Source organism: Centroberyx gerrardi, chromosome 16 (genome assembly GCF_048128805.1).
Source record: "Centroberyx gerrardi isolate f3 chromosome 16, fCenGer3.hap1.cur.20231027, whole genome shotgun sequence".
NCBI classification, from domain to species: Eukaryota; Metazoa; Chordata; class Actinopteri; order Beryciformes; family Berycidae; genus Centroberyx; species Centroberyx gerrardi.
Genome location: NC_136012.1, coordinates 9,684,292 through 9,703,223, shown reverse-complemented (window position 1 = coordinate 9,703,223; position 18,932 = coordinate 9,684,292). Strand labels below are relative to the sequence as shown.

The following is an 18,932-nucleotide window of genomic DNA, read 5'->3' as shown; positions in this document are numbered from 1 at the left end:
CAGTTCTCTCAAGCATCCTCAAGCAGCGTTGAAGGAGGCGAGAAGGAAAACAGTGCCTGGGAGAGAGGGCAGAAGTTGGATGTCTTTTTCCTTTGTCACCCCGTCTCTGTGCTCATGAACAGCGGGCAGACGTATCCGTGATCCGTGAAATCGCCCGGTCTTTCGCCGTTTGACGTCTTGTTCTCCTGCTTTCAGCAAACAAACGGTGCGTATCCGAGCTAAATTAGCCAGTCTGCTAGCACGACCACTTTCCAACGCTACGGAGAGGTTTCTGCTCCTCTTCTCTTTACAGTCTCCTGTATGTCGATCAGTATTACAAGTCAGCAAGTTAACTAGCAAGCTAACGTGACGCAGGTTGGTATTTAACAAACTACGCTACCGCTTTACTACTCTTTAAATACACTGGCAAGCGGCAGCCTTGTCAATAAGTTGATAACAGATATGGAATAGGGAAACTAACGATACTGTGTGGATTCATGGAGCCCTGTCACACTTTATCTCACTATTGAGATTATCTTGTTGTGGCTAGTGTATTACAGCTGGGAATTAACGTTAAGTTAATTTGGTTATTGATGTTGTTGTGGAGAAACTAATCAGACATTAAATAGATTCGATTAGATAAGGTGAAACTTTAATGATCCCCGTGGGAAAACTGGGTCATATGAATTGGGTCATATATGTATTGATTAGGCTATATCATGAGTATACACTAACACAGTAATGTATGTTGCTGTTGAACAATCATCAGGTCCAGCCCACCCCACCACCCACCCACCCCCCCCCCCCCCACCATCTCCACTTCATCTGAACCCGTGGCCATGATGGAGGAATGCGTGACCACCTTCGAGACCCATCTGACGGCCGTGATGGACAGTCTCATCCGGGCCTCGGTGTGCGAGATCACCAAGCTGTTCCAGGAGACGGTGAACGACTACCTGGTGGAGCTGTCCCTCAACAGGAAGGAGAACGAGGCTCTGAAACTCCGGCTGAGGCTGACCGAGAATAAGCTGAGGAACGAGCGCAAGTACGGCATGGGGTGGGCCGCCAACCGCCGCAGTGCCGGGCTGGCGGCGGCGGAGGATGGAGCCGGAGGGCGGAAGAAGCGAAAAGTTCAGGCAGCCCGTAAGTATTTCTAGTGTGTGTGTGTGTGTGAGTGCGATGGCTTCAGGAGCCTCAAGGTAGCTGGCATCACCTTTAGTCTGTGTTGTGTATAACACTGTCACTACAATCAAATAGGAGCCCACTAGACAAATTATTACAATATACATGTGTGTGTTTTTCTTTTAACTGCGAGAAGCAGGGAATTGGAATCATGCTTTGCAGTCAGGGCTTATGTGAAGACGCACTTGTTTTGTTGGAAACCATCTGGCAAGAGCTGATCTCTCCCTCCCTCCCTCCCTCCTTCCCTCCCTCCCTCCTTCCTCTCTCCCTCCTCCCTTCCTCCTCCGCCTCCTCTTCATGCTCGCTCCCTCCGTCCTTCACCTCCCCCTCTCCTCTCTCCGCTGCATTCTGTCCCTCCCACTCCTCTGTGCTTTTGCACACTCTGTCTCTCTCTCTCCCTCCCTCCCTTCCTCTCTCCCTCCTCTCCCGGCCCCCACCTCCTCCACTTTTTTTTTCTCTCTCTCTCTCTCTCTCCCTCCCTCCCTCCCTCCTCTTTCCTGCTCTGTTCCTCTCTCCAACTCCTCCTCCTCCTCTCCTTCACGCACTCTCCTTATCCTTCCTCTCTCTCCCTGCCCCCACCTCCTCACCGCCGCTCTCCTGCTCTGTTCTCTCCTTCATCACGTTGCGCGCCCGCTCCCCCCCTCTCCTCTTCCCCTCCCCCCACCTCCTCCACTCCACTCCTCTCCCGCTCCTCTCCGCCCCCCTCCCTCCTCCACCACCACCACTACCCTCCATAATTACACACTCCCTCTCCACTTCCACTTCTCCTCTCTCTCTCTCTCCCTCCCTCCCCCCTCTTCTCGCCTCTTCATCCTCCCCCCCCTCTTCTTTCTCCTTCAACCCGTCCTCCCTCTCCTCTCCTCCCTCTCCTCTCCTCTCCTCTCCTCTCTGTCACGTGTCCTCCTCTCCTTCCCACCCTCTCCTGCTCTCTTGTCTGTCCTTCTCCGCCCCCTTCTCTCCTCACTCGTTCATCATGCTCTCGCTCTCCCTCCTCCCCCTGCTCCCTTTCCTCTCTCCCTTCCCCCAACGCCACCTCTGCTCCCGCCGCCTCTCTCCTGCTCCCCTCTGCCTCTCCGCCCCCCCTCCTCCTCCTCCTCATCTCCCACTTCTCCGCCCTCTTCTCTCCTTCATCTCTCTCTCTCTCCTCTGCCCCCCACACCCCCCCCCCAACATCTCCTCCCACTTATCTCACTCTCTCCTCGTTCTCCCTCTGTGCCTCTCCCTCCCCCTCATATTTCATTCTCTCTCCTTCCTGTCTCTCCCCGCGCACCCCCCCCCCCCCCCCCTTTCTCCTTCCTCTCTCACCTCCCTCCCTTCCTCTCTCCTCCCTCCCACCCTTCTTTCTTCTTCCTCTCCTCTCGTCTCCACAGGAGGCAAGTCAAAGAAGGGCCCGGCGGCAGCCTATGGCAAGGGCTGGCCTGGAGGTGTGTGGGAGGAAGGAGGCGGCGGCGGCGGCGGCGGTGGAGGAGGAGGAGGAGGAGGAGGAGGAGGAGAAGGAGGGGGGGGGGCAGGAGGAGGAAGCGGAGGAGCTGTGGGGATGGTAGCAGCAGCAGGAGGAGGAGGAGGTGGAGGAGGGGGGAAGGAGGCCAGGGAGATGTACCTCATCCAGTTCCCCGGGGACGAAGAAGATGAGGGAGGGATGGTGGAGGACGAGGAAGGGGAGGGCAGCCTCAGCGGAGAGGGGGAGGAGACGGCCAACATCAAAGAGGAGGTGAGGGAGACGGGCTTTCTCAGAGGAGGAGGAGTAGGAGGAGAAAGTGGCACAGCATCTCTGCACCGCTCAGCAGCTTCATATGGAAAAAAAAAAAAAGAATGTAGAGAGAGAAAGGGAGAGATAATACAGAGGGAGACGGAGTTTTGCTTGTGTTTTTTCCGCCACTGAATCACTGCAGAGATGTCGTGGATAAAGGGAAAGCTATTGATTTGATATTTAGCTTCCAGAGGAGCCCGTCGAGTGGGGCTCTCCAAATCTCAAGTGCAGCAAGCTTTTAGGCAGAAATACTACTGGTAGGGGTGAAAAGCTTTTTGCTATTCCACCACATGACCAAGTGGAGGGCACAGCTCCACTCTTCACTTCTGTCTCTGAATATTCAAAGCATACAGAATGCGTTATTGGTGTCATTGTCAAGTCTTTACAGGGTGTTTATGATGGCTAATAAAAAGGCTGTAAAGAATTACATCCATTTAAAAGCCACCTTATGTAATTTGTGGGTTGAATCACAGAGTGAGGGAGTAAGATATAGGCTTATTAGCTTTATCTTCAGATACATTGTAAACATCTGAATGGGCATGGAAATTACTCATGTTATGTGGCTGTAATGGGTGTTGTTTGTAAGTTGATTTTACAACTTTTGAAAAAAGCGTATGCAAGCAGACAATAAATTGAATTTACTGGTCTGGTTTCCATTGTGTGGCCTCTAATAAAAGCAGGCCTGATAACCAAGTTATTTTGCAACTCTCTATGATTGTGTATGCAGTTCGGTCACCTAGAGGGCTATCAACCTGCCTCCCTCCGGCTAATCAAGGAGGCTTTGAAGATGGAACTGCCCAACCAGAACCTCCACACCGGCTCCAGAGCCCAAAGCGAAGGTAATGAGACCAGGGACACATTCACTGAGGGAGGGGAAATTGGTGAAATGTTCAGGGAGGCATACTATGAAAGAAGGTGGAAATGATCACTCATGCCATCTCACTCTTCCCATATCTCTTCTCCTCTCTCTGTCTCTTCTCCTCAGGAGATCTGTCAGATCGTCCCCCGGCCCTTCATCCAAGAGACAGAGAGGAGGAGGAGGAGGAGGAGGAGGAATGGGAGGTGGGCTCAACGGAGCCATCAGAGGGCGGCATGACCATGGACGAGCTGAGGGGTCTGGAGACGGCGCTGAGGGCTGAGAGGGGGCGCGAGCAGGCCGCCATGAGGGCCTCCGGGCCGGTCACCCCTGACCCAGAGACAGCACCGGGCAGTGAGATGAGCTTGGCCCCCAAGTACATCGGCCTGGACGGGCTGGAGCAGGACGGGGAGCTGGAGCCCGAGCCGCCGACCCTGGAGAGAGAGGACCTGCTGGAGCAAGGCAGGCTGAAGGACAGTCTGAGGGCCGGAGGGGTCGGGGGGGAGCTGCGCTCAGGCTGGTCTAAGAGATTGAGAGAGGGGGACTTGGCCGCGGTCATGGCTGCAGACGATGCAGTGGAGCAGGGAGGGCCGGACGAGCTGCCCCACCTGTCTGCCCCGGGGAGCGTCGGGGACAGCGGAGGGGAGGAAGAGGGAGGCGGGGACCTGCTGCACTTCTGCCCCCAGTGCGGAGGAGGCTTCACCTCCGAGGCCGAGCTGGAGGAGCACCCCTGTCCGCTAGGAGGCGCCCATTTACAGGGCAGCGGAGCAGAGGACACCCCTTTCCCCTGCGCCTCGTGCGGCAACTCCTTCAGCCACGCCTGGGCGCTTAAGAACCACGAGTGCGCCTGCGCCGCCGAGCGGCCGCACTGCTGCGAGATCTGCGGGAAGCGCTTCACGCACTCGCGCTCGCTGGAACGCCATCAGCTGGTGCACACGGGCGAGAGGCCGCACCGGTGCCCGCAGTGCGGCCGCAGCTTCAGTCGTCTGGGCAACCTGGAACGGCACCAGCGGATCCACACGGGCGAGCGTCCGTACGGGTGCGAGGCGTGCGGGAAGCGGTTCAGTCGTGTGGAGTATCTAAAGAGACACCAGCTCATTCACAGCAGTGAAAAGGCAGCGCTCCAGTGCTCCCATTGTGGAAGGAGCTTCAGCGATGTGGAGCAGTTGAAAACCCACCAGTGCTTTTAGAGTCTCTCCTCAAAATGTTTGATGGAACTGGAAAGAAGGAGCAGTTGAGCAGATGAATGAGGTGAATGTGGTAGAATGCAGGATTTTGATGAATGTGAAAGGTCGATGCTCGTGTTATTCTCAGTGATCTGGAGTTGCCTTTCTTACAGACAGGATGAAAAGTTGAGTTGACATTAGGATAAAGCAGGAGATGGATATGCGGATATTTTTAAAAAGAGGTAAATTCAATGTCCAGAGTTGACAGGAAGTCAATTGTACATGGCATTTCCCTAAAAGAAGATAAATGAAATCAATCTCAGACATTCAGCCATTTTGTTTGGAGGTGTTTTCATTTGTACATAGAAAAAAGCTTGTTGTACTTATTTATGATTCTCAAAAAATATGTACATTTTTATCTTTGTATCAATAATTCATTTTAATGTTAAAATTATGATGGCCTTGTTTTTTTCTGAAAATATGGACATTTGGGTATTTTGTATGTTTGTTTTTTGGTCATACCAATGAGAAATAAACATTTGAATTCTTCAGATGGCTCTTCTGACTCCTTTAGATCATGTTTTATTGGAAAATCATAGGGTCGATTAACATTTTATAAGATGGCATTGACAAGAGGCTCTCGGGTGACAAGTATTCATTTTATAAAATCATGAGACAGGACAGCATTTGAATGGATGAAAGATTTATTCAGCAGTTAAGGAAAGGGGGTGTGTGTGTGTGTGTGTGTGTGTGTGTGAGGAACTGGGAGCAGACTGGTTTAGGCCACCAGAGGATGTGTTGTCCTCGGTGGCTCCACCCACCCAGGAGCCACAGGTAGGCATGGAAACAGATAGTGGAGAGGGGGATTAGGTGTGTTGCGATCACAAACTAACTGGGAAGCTGTTGATTGAGGTGTGTGTAATCAATTGAGGTGGCTGTCATCTGGTTTCAACCCCTATTATTTACAGTCTATGGTTTCAGCTAAGGAACTGAAGCTTGTCAGCGTTGTCACTGACACTGCCCATGAAACAGGCTGATGGGCATGGCCAGCCTTTGTGTCAGGATAGCCTCCAGGGTCTCCAAGGGCATCCGCCTCACATCGTACCCCCGCACCGACGACTTCGCCTTGGGATCCACCTGCACGATCTCCTCCCCGCTCTGCTGGTCGTTTCTTCCCACCGCGGCATACGTGGGGAAATAGGGCTGCGCAGAATCGGGAAGGCTGGCATTGTAGGATGGGCAGCAGTAGGCGGACCACATGTACTCGGGCACCGCCACTCTGTTCTTGATCCGGCGCTCTCCAGAGATGTAAGGCAGGGCGCCGGTGATCACAAACATGGGCCCGTCACAGAAAGCCTCGAGCCTGGCTCTCACCTCGGCCTCCAGCAAAGCCCAGGGGCCGGAGTTGGACCCCGCCCGCTGGGGGACGACGTTCGTCAGGGTGAAGGTGGCCTGCCGGTCCTCTTTTGTGTGGTGGTGCAAGCTGGGGTTGAGGTGGCCCTTAGTGTAGGTGGAGTTTTTGTAGTCCAGAAGCACCGCCTGGCTCTCAATCACATTCTGGCTGATGGGGCCACGCTTGGGGAAGGACCGCATCTCTGGGCTGGAACTGGAGAACGCCAGCTTAGAGCAGCGAGAGAGAGAGAGAGAGAGAGGAGATATCACTGTATAAGAGCTACAACAGAGTGTTTTGCAGCCTTATTTATTAGTTGAACCCTAGGCATGTGTGTGAGCGCGCGCACGTGTATGTTCACAGAGTGAATGAGTGTGTCCGGTCATGCAGTTTGGAAAAGAAAAATGAAAACAGAAGTTATGAATGTTGAAATTATGTGTTAGTTTCAGTTCTTTGTTACCTCACCAGATAAAAGACTGTGTCAGATGGCGTTCACACTGTATATTTACTGTTGGGGAGACACTTAAGTGCCATTGCTGTAGAGAAGGGCACAACCTGCCTATGCCAATCACACACTGACCACACTAACACTTCAATTTCACAGAAACTTCCTATTGCTCTCTCTCTCACATCCTCTATCACTATCTTAAAACCCAAATACCCATTAAGCCTACATGCAGATGCAGCATTCTCTTTGTGAGATACATCTGCTGATTTATTGAATACACTTAACATAATAGGCATTCACACCATGATATAAACAAACAGCTGCGAATTAATTTGCATTCGAGGTTAGTTAGATAAGGACTGTGTGTTGTTTGCGATGGACAAGCATCTGCTCAACCTATACAGAGTATGGTTAGCACTTGCTGCTCTGTTGTTGTTGCACCTCCATCTCAGAGGAAGATGCTGTAATCCTCCAAGGGGGCTCTGCTCCACTTCTCCCCCTGTCAGGCCAATAGCTTTTTTCCCCCCACTATCTTACAGTATATACACACACAATTATCTAGCTAGTTCTACTTAACAGCTACGATTAACAGGAATTGGCTGCTCTTGCACACCTCTCACACACACACACACACACACACATTCTCTGCTTACCTGTGGTTCATACTTCCAAGAGTTGACGGGCCGTTTGCCTGCCGCAGGAGTGAGTATGTAGGCAGAGTACAATGGTGCGCGACGCTGCCGGTGGTACAGGCTGGCAAAGCGGTACTGGTTGCGGTAGCGCTGGCAAATGGGCTGGTACCCTTCGGCATCAATGCCCTTCGGTGGAGCGCTCTGGTAGAAGAAACGGAGGCAGGGAGAGAAGTCCCCGACCTCTCCCAGGACCAAGCCGCCGAGCCAGGGTAAGAGAAGCAGAAGAGCCCCCTTGGAGGATTGCAGCATGTTCCTTTGTGGCATCCTGCAGAGCACCAGACTGCCTGTATCTACGGTACCTCTGCGTGTGTGTGTGTGTGTGTGTTGAAGAAAGAGACGCTTATTAGCAGATACTTTCACTGGCAGACTTCCTCTCAGACAAATCTGACTGCTGTGCAAACTAATCTAAGGTCCTTCTCCTCCAAGCTGAGTACAATAACCTTATCAGCTGCGTACTGAGTCACAGATTACAAACATCCACACACATCTGCGGTGAACTAAACCCTGTATCTCCTTTCTCTCCCCTCAGCCTCTGGTGTAGGCATTTGTGGGCTGGTACATACATTTACTCTGATATATACTGACAGCAAGAAACCATGTGAGTGACAATTTCAACTCACACCCCGCCCCCTCTCCTGCTCGCTATCAAACTTCCCCCAGTAACCAGCACTCCAGCTGTCTTCTGGGAACCCATGGCAGTGTGTATCTTTCTCTCATTAGTCATTTGAGTCCGTTCTTTCAAAGTCTTTGATCCTTTGCCTGGAATGTGGCCAGTATAGGAGAAGAAGAAGTTGCACTCTGAAGCCTAAACTGAGCATCGAGACTGACCCTGGCGGCTGGTTACTCTCGACCAGGACACTTGTTCCTCAGTTACACTTCCTAACAGGTCCGACGCTTGAGATCATTCTTCTGTCGCATCCATCTAGTGTGCTCTCTGAGACATGAGACGCTCTGTCACTACACTCTGGCTGTAAAGAACATAGAAGAAACTGAAGGAAAAACCACGGAGAGTGACAGATACAGTTACTGGCATTGGAAAGAAGTGGTAAAAGATGTGTAGACGTCTCCTGCATCCCCCCCCCCCAGGACCGGGCTTTTGAGGCTGGCTTGGAAGAAGGACCATAGACCCCCTTGAAGTGTTGCAGCATTTCCCCCGTGTTTGCATCTGTCCCCGGCTTTCCCTCACTTTGTTCAGAGAGATGAAGCATCTTGGGAGCATCTTGGCAGACGCGGAGGTGCTGAAAACACAAGTCTAGTCCCTGTGAAACACCCTGCGTGATACTGAGCCAGGCTCCGTACCTCTGTGTGTGTATTGCGGCAAGATGCTTGTGTATCTCTGAACAAACACCGGTCTGATATACTTAGCTGACAAGTCTCGCATTCACAGCACCGTCCTAATCTGGCTTCCTCCTCCCAGCGCAGCACCAAAGCATTCGGAAGTTGTTCATTGAGATCAAATTCACACAAACGCACGCTGCTCTCCAGTGAACGAGTCAGCTCTTTCTCTTTTCGTCTCTCTCCATTTTCAGTTTTCTTCTCATGATAAAACTTCCCCCTCTAACTAAAACTGAGAACCATAAAAATGTTTCTACAAGATGTAACGCCTCTTATACTTTCATTATGTCTTATCTGTCATTTGAGAGAAAGCCCGTGACTGCTCTGTTTCGATACATGCCTGGGAAGTTTGACCTGTTCGTGGGAGAAACCTTGTGTTCCAGTCATGCTGATAGCGGAAGGCAGAGAGACAGGAAAGATGGGGGAGAGAGAGAGCATGATATACAGCAAAGGCAATGAGGCAGACTTGAAGCCATAATGTTACAAATATACTGTATTCACCTTAGCTGCTGGGGTCACTGGGAGGCAACCAGGGGTTTATTTTAGACTAGCTGTTCCTCAGTCACACCTATCTGGGCCTGAACGCCCAAAATCATCTTTGTCGGCAGTGAGATGTTTTTGTAAGTGAATGAGATCATCTTAGATCAAAAATCATCTTAAATGGAAGAGCCACCATAAAACAGAAGTAAAAATTGTGATTCCTAAGATCTTGAAAAGTCTGTTACAGTGTGTCACCAGAAGAGAAATCTTGCTCCATTGACAGTGAATGGGAGACACATTTTGTGGATACCATGTTAGTGCTGAGGGTGATTTACTGGGTGTATGGTCACATTTTCCAGTTTATACCTCTTAAATAAAGCTCATTTGGATGGAAAAGTTCAAATAAAGATGATATGAGCCTTCAAATTTGGTCTCAAATTTATTACCAAAGGTGCAGCTCCAGGAGTGGGACAAAGATCAAAGGATGTGAATCCTTGGCTGAGTTTTGACTGCGAGATGCTGATGGTCATGGCCATCTAGTGAGCAATCAGAGACATGACACTTGGCAGCAGCCTGACTTTCCAGGATACAGAAACCAGTCAGGGTCCGGTCACTGAAGCTGGTTGGACAGAGAGCAAGGCTGCATTTACTGTCAGTGATGACGAGCAGTAACCTGCAGATGACCATGAAACTACTTTTGGTTTCCAGTGAGAGGAAAGCTGCTGAGTCTTAGTCAATTTTGTGTGTGTGTGTGTGTGTGTGTGTGTGTGTGTGTGTGTGTGTCAGCCACTTTCCTTTCTTCTTCCTAATTTTATGCTGCTGACTCAGTTGAAGAGACTGCAGGGTGTGTTTTGGATCTTTTCTGACATTCTTACATTGAATACCTGGCTCACTTACCTGTTGAAATAAGTCTCAACACTACGGCCTTGTTCCACTCTGAACCAGAATGAATGCTTCCTTTTCTCTCTGTTCCCTTACATGAGAACTATAGTAATCCTGTAGCCTAATACATTTAGGGGGGAAATATACAAATATCACAGCAAAACTATAATATACACTGAAAGTACAAAATATTAGGGAGACTTACTCTTTTCATGAAGTGCACTGATGGTAAAAGCCATTATCCCTTATTGATTTCCCTTATTAAATCTATACCAATCACAAAGGAGGAGATGTAGATGTAGATGAGTTACAGAAGGGTTTTTAAGATTTCCTTAATATTTGGTACATTCAGTTTATACCCAATAGGAATATTATAATGGTACTATAAACTCACTGCTAAGTACAGTGATTTTTCCTTGGTGTTTCCCTTTCTAACAGATTGGTTAAGGCACAGCTCAGAGGATGAGACTTAAACTCTATAGAAGAATAAACTGAGTGCAGCTCCAAATCAGAGACGGTGTCATCATCACTTCGCTGCCAGAGAACATTTATAATGAGAGAGTTGCTGACTGGATTAGCATCCTGGGCTAAGGAAGGGTAAATGCGTCCTGGAATGGAACAGGGCCACCGAGCCTGTTGACGCACGCCTTCCGTCTCCTTCCGTGAAAACAGTCTGCTCTGCTGTCAGCTTCAGCGCTCAGACCACTCCCTCTCCCTCTGCCTCTGCCTCTCCGTCGGTACGGAAGAGTAGCCTGGTCTTAACTTTTCCACAGAGTTGCCATCAGCAGTTTTTTTTTTGGGGGGGGGGACTTCTTTCAGTATGCGCGCAGCGGAGAATGGCGGAGGCCAGCGCGCTTGAGGAGCTGCACTCGGAGCTCACCTGCCCGGTCTGTCTGGAGCTCTTCCGCGAGCCGGTGATCCTGGAGTGCGGCCACCACTTCTGCCGCGTTTGCATCACCCAGTGCTGGGAGGCCAAGGCGGAGGAGCTGCCGACGTGCCCGCAGTGCAGAAAGTCGTGCGCCCGTAAGCTGCGGCCCAACTCGCTCCTGTGCAACGTCGTGGAGAGCGTGCGCAAAGCCGGGACCATGGACGCGGCCGGGGCGACGACCGGTTGGGACCACGACGGTGCGCCAGAGGAGCCCGAGGAGTGGGAGCCCGGGTCCAGCATGGGCAGCGTCGCCTCGTCCATCGGGTACTGGCCGCGCCTGGTCGCCGATATGTGCGAGGAGCATGAGGAGAAGCTGAAGCTGTACTGCGAGGACGACCAGCTGCCCATCTGCCTGGTGTGCGGCATGTCCCGGGACCACAAGATGCACAATGTCATCCCCATTAACGAGGCTTTCGAGAATTATAAGGTATTGAATTGAGGTACAAATCTGTTCTTCTCACTGATGGGCCTTTCTCTCCGAGGCGTCAATTCACTTAACCTCGAGGCATGGCACAGCCTCTGCATCTAATATAATTTGCCACCAAAACCTACTCCTACAGACCAAACTACTGGGTACAAGTGAAGCAATTGATGCTGATTAGAAGGATATTATTTGATCAGTGTGATTAATTATTAGACGGTTGAGTTGGTCACCAAACTTTGGTCCTGAATGTCTCCTGATGTGATTTTTTTTTTATATGGTTTCCAAGTAAAATTTCTGCTTATTTCTGCTTGATCTTTGCTCTACATTGTAATGACAAAACCTACAACATCAAGTTTGGACTAAAATATGGGGAGTGCCTTGCCATGCCCAATTGACACCCAAAACATCTTTCCCTGAATCTGCAAGGGAAACCTCAGGTTGGCCAAAACATTCCCCAGAAATCAAATCAAGCTTCCAGTTATAATTTTAAAAAAGCGAATCGAATTATGTGTTTGATTCCACCCTGACTCTACTGTTGGGACAAACGGGGCTTTCACACAGCGGATCCCGTGACATGGCAGTCACTTTAAGAGCAGGCTGCCTGTTTGCCCCGGCAGTGTGTGTACTTTGAGTTTCACAGGAATTCAGCAGGCCGGTGTCAGCTCTTACCTCCCCTACACTTTTAACCTTTGCAGTTGGCCATCAGTGCTCAAGCGGCCTGTGACTGTGTCTTAACATGTTCCAGCAGTGCCGCTGGGTGAAAGGGTTCTGGGAAGTTTGTGCATCATATGACTCCCATATGGCTGTTGTTGTTTTCTGACCGAGGCACCAATCAAATTAACTCTTCGTTTGAGTAATCTGGTTTGCTGACACTACTTCTTAATATTGTGTGTGTGATTGACCTATTTTTTCTGCCCGCCCCACAGGATAAGCTGTCTGTCGCTCTAGAAAGGGTTCAGCTGCAGACCGAGGAGGCCTCGCTCTTCCAAAGCCAAACCAATGAAAAGATCCTCCTTATTAAGGTATTAGCTGTGTGTGTGTGTGTGTGTGTGTGGGCTGTGTTGGGTTGTGAAAGAGAGGATATAACATCTACTCTATAATCCAAGCAAAAAAAGAAGAGGCTGTGTGTGTGTGTGTGTGTGAGTTGTGTCTCCTGAATAGAACCAGAATTTCTGGTAGCTAGGCAACATTCACCTGCGTGCTTCCACACTGACCTGTCTCACAGAGCTGAATTGGTGCATGACTCGTAGTAATTACTGGTAGTGATGCTATAGTTAGTCAGTCAGTGTCATGTACACTGTGATGACTCTCATGTACTGCACAGGTAAGGATCGCTTACGATTAAATAGGTGGGTAACACACACTCATAGACACGTACACATTTGTCTTTCTCACAGTTTCTCATTTTCAAGCTCAAACACACACACACACACACACACACACACACACACACACACACACACACACACACACACACATAAATACACACACAGTGAACAAATATACAACAGGGGGCTGGTTATGTCACATCCTAACAGAGAGAGATAAGAACAGTTGACAGAATTTAGGCTTGGTCGCTTTTTCCACTATGCCAGCATTCATCTCAAATGGAGGTGTGTGTGTGTGTGTGTTAGACAGAGATATGAGCATGTATAGGATGTTTGCTGAGTGGAGGAGCGTCCTTGCTGCAGCAGATAAGCGCACAGACCAAGTCTTACTAGAAACTGCCCACAGTGTGTCTCTGCGGCTGCCTGTCTGTCTGTCTGACTGAGCCTGTGCTGCTTCTGTCTGTCTGCCTCTGCTGTCTGTCTCTCTGCCTGTTTGATACAGTTTATTTGCACAATCTTCGACTTTCACTTCTCTGTTTCTCTCCCTCTCTCTGTCAGTGACACAGAATGACAGGATGTGGGTGAACGAGGTTGAGAGGAAGTGTGCCAGTTCTCTTCCTACGCAAGAATGTTATGCGGCCTGAGTGTGTGTGTGTGTGTTCCTGTCTTTCTACCTGTCTGCCTACCTGCTTATCTGCCTCACCTTCATGAATGCAATACATAAATGTTTATTTATACACATCAGGGACATAAAGGGAAAATCCACCCTAAAACACTTTAACACCGTTTAAAAAAAACAGTTATTGGTGATGGACCTTGCATTTCTGGGTCAATTTTATGGTTTGGTGGTTTATTTTTCTTGTTCCTGTGGATAACTGGCCAAACATAGACAATGTGGCATCACGTCAAGATTTTTCCAGTGCAGCTACGACAGAGTTTAATAGTAGAAACATTTTCAATTTCTAAAACATCAACAGTGAATGTCAGGTTTTGGTGTCAGTCCCTCAGAATCAAAGAGCGAGGGCTTCTTTCTAGAGCCGCCATTTTGCACCAAGAGACGTTCAACAATCACACAGGGAGAAATCCATCGTAGAAGAGGAGAGAGACCAGTTTCTCCGCTGACAGTAGCCTCAATAGACCAGAATGCAATGCAGCAGCAGCAGCAAGACAAGTTGTGTTTTGAGTAAGGGGCAAGACTCTTTACTGGAAGTATGTCTTTACTGGAAAAACCACTGCTCTTTTGTTCTTACTACACTAATATGATCACTCTCTCCACCTACACATGTAACCCACAGCTGAATGGAACATGCCTGTTCTCTCACGGTTGTTGAAAGGCATTCTGGGAAATCTAGGAAATCACTAACTGTAGTAGAAGTAGAGGAGGCAGGTTGAAGGAAAGTGGGTACAACAAAAAAAGTAAATTACAACACAAAATAACTCCTTGAACTCACTGAATGATGATATTTAAAAATGTAAGAGTATCTTAGGGTGGAATTTTCCTTTACCCTCACGTATATTACAGCCTGCTTACAGTATGTGTTCCTGTCCTTTGTTTCAGGAGCGAGCCGGCGACCTGGAGGAGCAGGTGAGCGCGGAGTTTGGCCGTCTGAGGGAGTTCCTTCGCCGGGAGGAGGAGCGCGTGAAGGAGAAGCTGCAGAGGGAGAAGGAGGAGAAGCTCAACCAGTTGGAGGAGGCGCTCACCCAAGCCACGGAGCAGATCAGCCAGCTGGAGAAGACGGCCGACCAGCTCCACCTCAAACTGAGGGAGGAGGAGAACCCAGAGCAGCTCAAGGTGAGAGATGGAGGGATTAAGGGGAGGAAAGAGGAGGAGAATGGGTGGATGAGTGCAAGATGCTGAATGGTAGGAGATCAGTGGATGGAAAGAAGGAGAGTGGGGAGAATCGATTCAATGAAAAAATCAGGGGAGAAAATATTTTCATTGGGAATATCCGCATGTTTCAGCAGAGAGCGTCATATATGATTTGTTCTGCTCTCTTCCAGGGAATCAAAGACTTCATCGGAGGGTGAGTAAGGAAAAGCCGCCATCCTTATCTAATCCAGTCATCTAAGTTTTGAGGGGCCGCATGACTACAATGATTTGTTATTGAGTTATTCAATCATCTCTTTTTGCTCTAGAATGCTAGTGACTGTTAGTAGCTGTTCATTGTCTCTCTCCTTCTCTCTTTAAACGACTTTGATGTTGTCAAGCAAATGCCCGAAGTCACAAGGAAAAGGCGTTTAAATGGTTTCTTGTTTTCGTAATGCGACGTATCTCTGGTTGAAACAGGATGTTGGGGCGAGATAAAAGTGGGCGGGTTGGACCAGAACAAACATGGAAAGTGGCTTGGTGCTTTGTGCGTAATCTTGAGCTCCTTGAAACCCCAAAATGCATCGTCATACCATGTTGCCACTCTTGTAACTCTGAAAGTTGTTGATGTACCTACTGGTACATCATGAAGTAACCATTAAAAATATGTCGTTTTCCAGGAAGTAAACGTAATGGGATTTTGATAGCCTATAAAAATATGAGATAACATTTTTGTTGCCATCTGTTTTTAAATAGATAGAATTAATTCATGTGGTGAGTTAGCTAACAAGGTGAAAAAGTCATTTTTCCTCTCTCTCTCTCTCTCCCCCTCCCCTTTTCTCCCTCCCTCTCTCCCTCCCTCCCTCCCTCAGGGCTGAGAACTTATTTGAGCGCCCCCCAGAGGTGAGTGTGGATCTGCAGAAAGGAGAGTTCATGGGGCCTCTGCAGTACAGGACCTGGAGGAAGATGAGCTCTGTTCTTCAGCCAGGTACACACACACACACACACACACACACACACACAGACACACACACTACCTGAAGACACAGCACCACACCTAAAAGAACTGGCTCTATCTACACAAGCGAGACATCTACATACATTTTTAGTGAGTAGGCAGAATGTTATTTGGATTGTAGCTTCTGCCTGCTCCGTCTGGAGATGTCGGACTAAAGCCAGATTCAAAACCTGCTTGTGTCTGCTTTCTCAACATAATAAACCTCTCATTGGGCAGAAGTCTCTTCAGAGCCAGGAGGTAAAAGCCATAGTTCTCGTCAGTGTAAATAAGGACGGTGTCGTACCATCACACCTCGGCCCTGAGGGTGTAGCACTACAGGAAGCTCAGACAGGAATGCTGAGTGTAGAACAGGTCTGGATGTCATGAAGCTCAGTGGAGTTGCATCATAGCTGTCTCTTCTCAGTGAGGCACTATATAATTTACATATTACCTTTTATGGATGTAGCTGATGCTCTTATCCCAGAGTGACTTACAGTAAGTGAGCAGGTTGGCGTTCAGTGTCTTGCTCAAGGATATTTTGACAGGATACATGTCAAAATACCGAGGACTCAAACCTGTCATCTTTCATTCCCCCATGTCTAACTCCCTTTGCGCTCCCTTCCCCCCCCAGCTGTCTCGGCGGTGACCCTTGACCCAGACACGGCCTACCCCCGCCTGTGGGTCTCCCCGTGTCGCACCAGTGTCCGCGTGGGCGACATCCAGCCCAACCTGCCCGACAACCCCGAGCGCTTCACCCGCTACAACATCGTCCTGGGCCTGGAGGCCTTCTCCTCCGGCCGCCACTACTGGGAGGTGGAGGTGGGCTCCAAGACGGCATGGGGTCTGGGCGTGGCCACGTCCTCCGTCAACAGGAAGGAGGAGATCAGCCTCTGCCCGGACGACGGCTTCTGGACCCTGGTGCTGCGGGACAACGGCGACGGCACCAGCGAGTACGAAGCGTGCACCGACGCCGAGGAGAGCTTGATATATCCCTCGCGGCCCCCCAGGAGGGTGGGGGTGTATCTGGACTACGGCCGCGGCGAAGTGGCGTTTTATGATGCAGGAGACATGAGCCACCTGTTCACCTTCTGCGATGCGGAATTCAAAGAGCCCGTTTTCCCGTACTTCAATCCCTGGCCGATTATCAACGGACGCAACCGCAATCCCCTCACCGTGGTAACGCCACTGTGATGACATCCTCCTTTTCACCATAGTACTGTCATTCTTCATTAGCAGTTTCACAAATACACTGAACAAAGAGTTTGAACATATATTAACGGTGCAGCTATGCAGCTAACTCCTCAGTCCAGTTGGACTCGACACATTAGCATTCACACTGTCATTAGTGGCACGGTGATGATGAACACTCTGGTATCGCTGCAACTAAGGACCGAGCTTGAGAAATATTCCTGTAAAACTGGAAAAAAAAAGATAAAACTGCCAAAGGACAAGACGATGCACAGCTTAATGTTTTGTATCGGGGTGGGCAATTCATTAGAAACGGGCTAAGGCCTCAATTATTGCTTTACAATAAATTACCAAAGACTTCACTGATAATACTGCACCAAACTTTTTTCTAAGGTGCTGGTGATCGCAGGCATGAGAAATGTCCATAGGCAAGTAGGTTCACCGCATACTACTGTAGACTAACTTACCTTTAATCTTTCTTTATTTTAGCTCAGCAAGTAAAACACTGAAGAGCATTAGTAGCCAAGTCTACAGTAGTATCCAGTGAACCTTATAATGCCATGAGAAAGGCCTTACAATCATTATAATCATTATATGCGTGCGTTGCATTTTCTATCTATATGTTTTATATTATAACCGTGTCTAACCATATAACAAAGTATTGTACTGGTTTTATATATCTTATACTGATATTCTAATGACGTTCTAACAACACATATGTCTCTAAAGTGAATTTATTATGTTTATAGATTGTACCTACAAATTATCACTTTTGTATGCCTTTCCTCTACAATGGACACTTGCCCCTAAATCTCCCACTCCAAAAAAGCCAAGTCTGCGTACGGTAACCACACACACACATTGTCACTGACCTCATGTTTGTCCTACATGGACTTTTTTATATATATTTCATCAACAGTTTGTTCACTCTTAAAATGTCTACTGCAGTTTCTAGGCATTTGCCATGACGTTATAGCCTGATAGCAGCCCCAGTAGATCAGTGTTTTCCTGCTGAGCTTGTTGTTACCTGTGATTCCACTGGAGGGCGTCCAGATCTAAGATGTGTTGCAGCATTGCTCTGCTCTACGCTCAGCTGGTAGGAATTAGCTGTTGCTCCTGTTCTGCCTGTAAACCAACAAAGTGCTTGAGATGCCTGTGTGAACTGTCTCTGGAAGGAGCGCCATTGTAAATGAATAGATAAATTGTTATTTTTCATGATAGTCAATCCTTTTACACACTGACCTTCTGTTCTGGCAGCATTGCATTGTATATTGATAGATTTGATACCAGTTCTTCATCAGCCACTCTACCTCCGGGCCGCCCTGCCGCCCCATGTGTAGGGGCCTTGTGTTTATCTAGCAGGGATATCCGCAAACGCCAATTTTTATTAGTCAGCGGCCAATAAAGTCATTTCTGAATCTTCATCTTCATCATAAACCCGTGTATTTGCATCTCAACAGTATAGCAAGTTCCCTTGTGCCAATTGCACAATTTGGTCATCTGTGACTTCTGTTACAAACAAATAAATAATGAGAATTAGTCTGATCCAAATAAAACTTATCCATTATCCATGTCCGCTTAATCTCTTTGCGTCATCTGCCTATACATTAACCATAGACTGGTCTCAAGGCTATACCTGTCAAGGCTATGTCTAATCCGACCCTTCTCTCCTCCAACTGTCCTGATCTGTAATTAGATATTATTGCAGGCTGATCTACATGCAGTAACACAAGCCTCCTTCACTTCTACATTACTGCTGTGCCACTCCCTCCTTCATTCACTCCTGCCTTCCTTCAGTTTAAGTAAGTCTGTGATGGCAGAGCGAGATTGTTCCAAATATAGGAAAATGATTTTGTCTTGAGAATCCTGTCTCTACATTTTCCTCTCTGATGTTTTTTTTTCATCCCTCCATCCCTTCTATCAGATTTTTTTCTTCCCCATGCAGGCTGCCTCTGACTGATCTATTCCCAAAATACGCCCCTTCTCTATTTTTACCGTCAGTGACTCTATACTCAGCTTTTCTGTAATTGATCTCTTTTCTCCCTCCTCTTGAGAGTTTGCCCTCGCCCCCCCCCCCCATCAATAATCAATGAGGAGACC

The 18,932-nt window shown here is 48.7% G+C and overlaps 3 protein-coding genes across 3 annotated transcripts; 2 read left to right on the top strand and 1 right to left on the bottom strand.

Moving 5' to 3' along the window:
- The first annotated feature begins 28 nt into the window (after positions 1 to 28).
- LOC139925436 (uncharacterized) lies at positions 29 to 5,443 on the top strand. The gene is made up of 6 exons (XM_078289256.1): positions 29 to 205; positions 749 to 1,122; positions 2,532 to 2,621; positions 2,709 to 2,872; positions 3,639 to 3,750; positions 3,897 to 5,443. The coding sequence occupies exons 2-6, from the start codon at positions 819 to 821 to the stop codon at positions 4,955 to 4,957; spliced, it is 1,731 nt and encodes a 576-aa protein (XP_078145382.1). The 5' UTR covers positions 29 to 205; positions 749 to 818; the 3' UTR covers positions 4,958 to 5,443.
- Positions 5,444 to 5,763: 320 nt separating this feature from the next.
- Positions 5,764 to 7,727, bottom strand: LOC139925892 (endonuclease domain-containing 1 protein-like). Its single transcript, XM_071917400.2, has 2 exons — positions 7,425 to 7,727; positions 5,764 to 6,553 (listed from the first exon to the last, which is right to left on the bottom strand). The coding sequence occupies exons 1-2, from the start codon at positions 7,725 to 7,727 to the stop codon at positions 5,942 to 5,944; spliced, it is 915 nt and encodes a 304-aa protein (XP_071773501.2). The 3' UTR covers positions 5,764 to 5,941.
- Positions 7,728 to 10,891: 3,164 nt separating this feature from the next.
- LOC139925726 (zinc-binding protein A33-like) lies at positions 10,892 to 18,269 on the top strand. The gene is made up of 6 exons (XM_071917213.2): positions 10,892 to 11,515; positions 12,439 to 12,534; positions 14,399 to 14,632; positions 14,842 to 14,864; positions 15,520 to 15,635; positions 16,276 to 18,269. Exons 1-6 carry the CDS (start codon positions 10,997 to 10,999, stop codon positions 16,833 to 16,835), a joined length of 1,548 nt encoding a protein of 515 aa, XP_071773314.2. The 5' UTR covers positions 10,892 to 10,996; the 3' UTR covers positions 16,836 to 18,269.
- Positions 18,270 to 18,932: the final 663 nt, after the last annotated feature.

Coding starts and splice junctions, on each gene's coding strand:
- LOC139925726 (XM_071917213.2), top strand. CDS start 10,997: ATGGCGGAGGCCAGCGCGCTTGAGGAGCTGCACTCGGAGCTCACCTGC. Junction 14,865..15,519: donor ATCAAAGACTTCATCGGAGG/GTGAGTAAGGAA, acceptor TCCCTCCCTCAG/GGCTGAGAACTTATTTGAGC. Junction 15,636..16,275: donor GAGCTCTGTTCTTCAGCCAG/GTACACACACAC, acceptor TTCCCCCCCCAG/CTGTCTCGGCGGTGACCCTT.
- LOC139925436 (XM_078289256.1), top strand. CDS start 819: ATGATGGAGGAATGCGTGACCACCTTCGAGACCCATCTGACGGCCGTG. Junction 1,123..2,531: donor GCGAAAAGTTCAGGCAGCCC/GTAAGTATTTCT, acceptor TCGTCTCCACAG/GAGGCAAGTCAAAGAAGGGC. Junction 2,873..3,638: donor CGGCCAACATCAAAGAGGAG/GTGAGGGAGACG, acceptor TTGTGTATGCAG/TTCGGTCACCTAGAGGGCTA.
- LOC139925892 (XM_071917400.2), bottom strand. CDS start 7,727: ATGCCACAAAGGAACATGCTGCAATCCTCCAAGGGGGCTCTTCTGCTT. Junction 6,554..7,424: donor CTTGGAAGTATGAACCACAG/GTAAGCAGAGAA, acceptor CGCTGCTCTAAG/CTGGCGTTCTCCAGTTCCAG.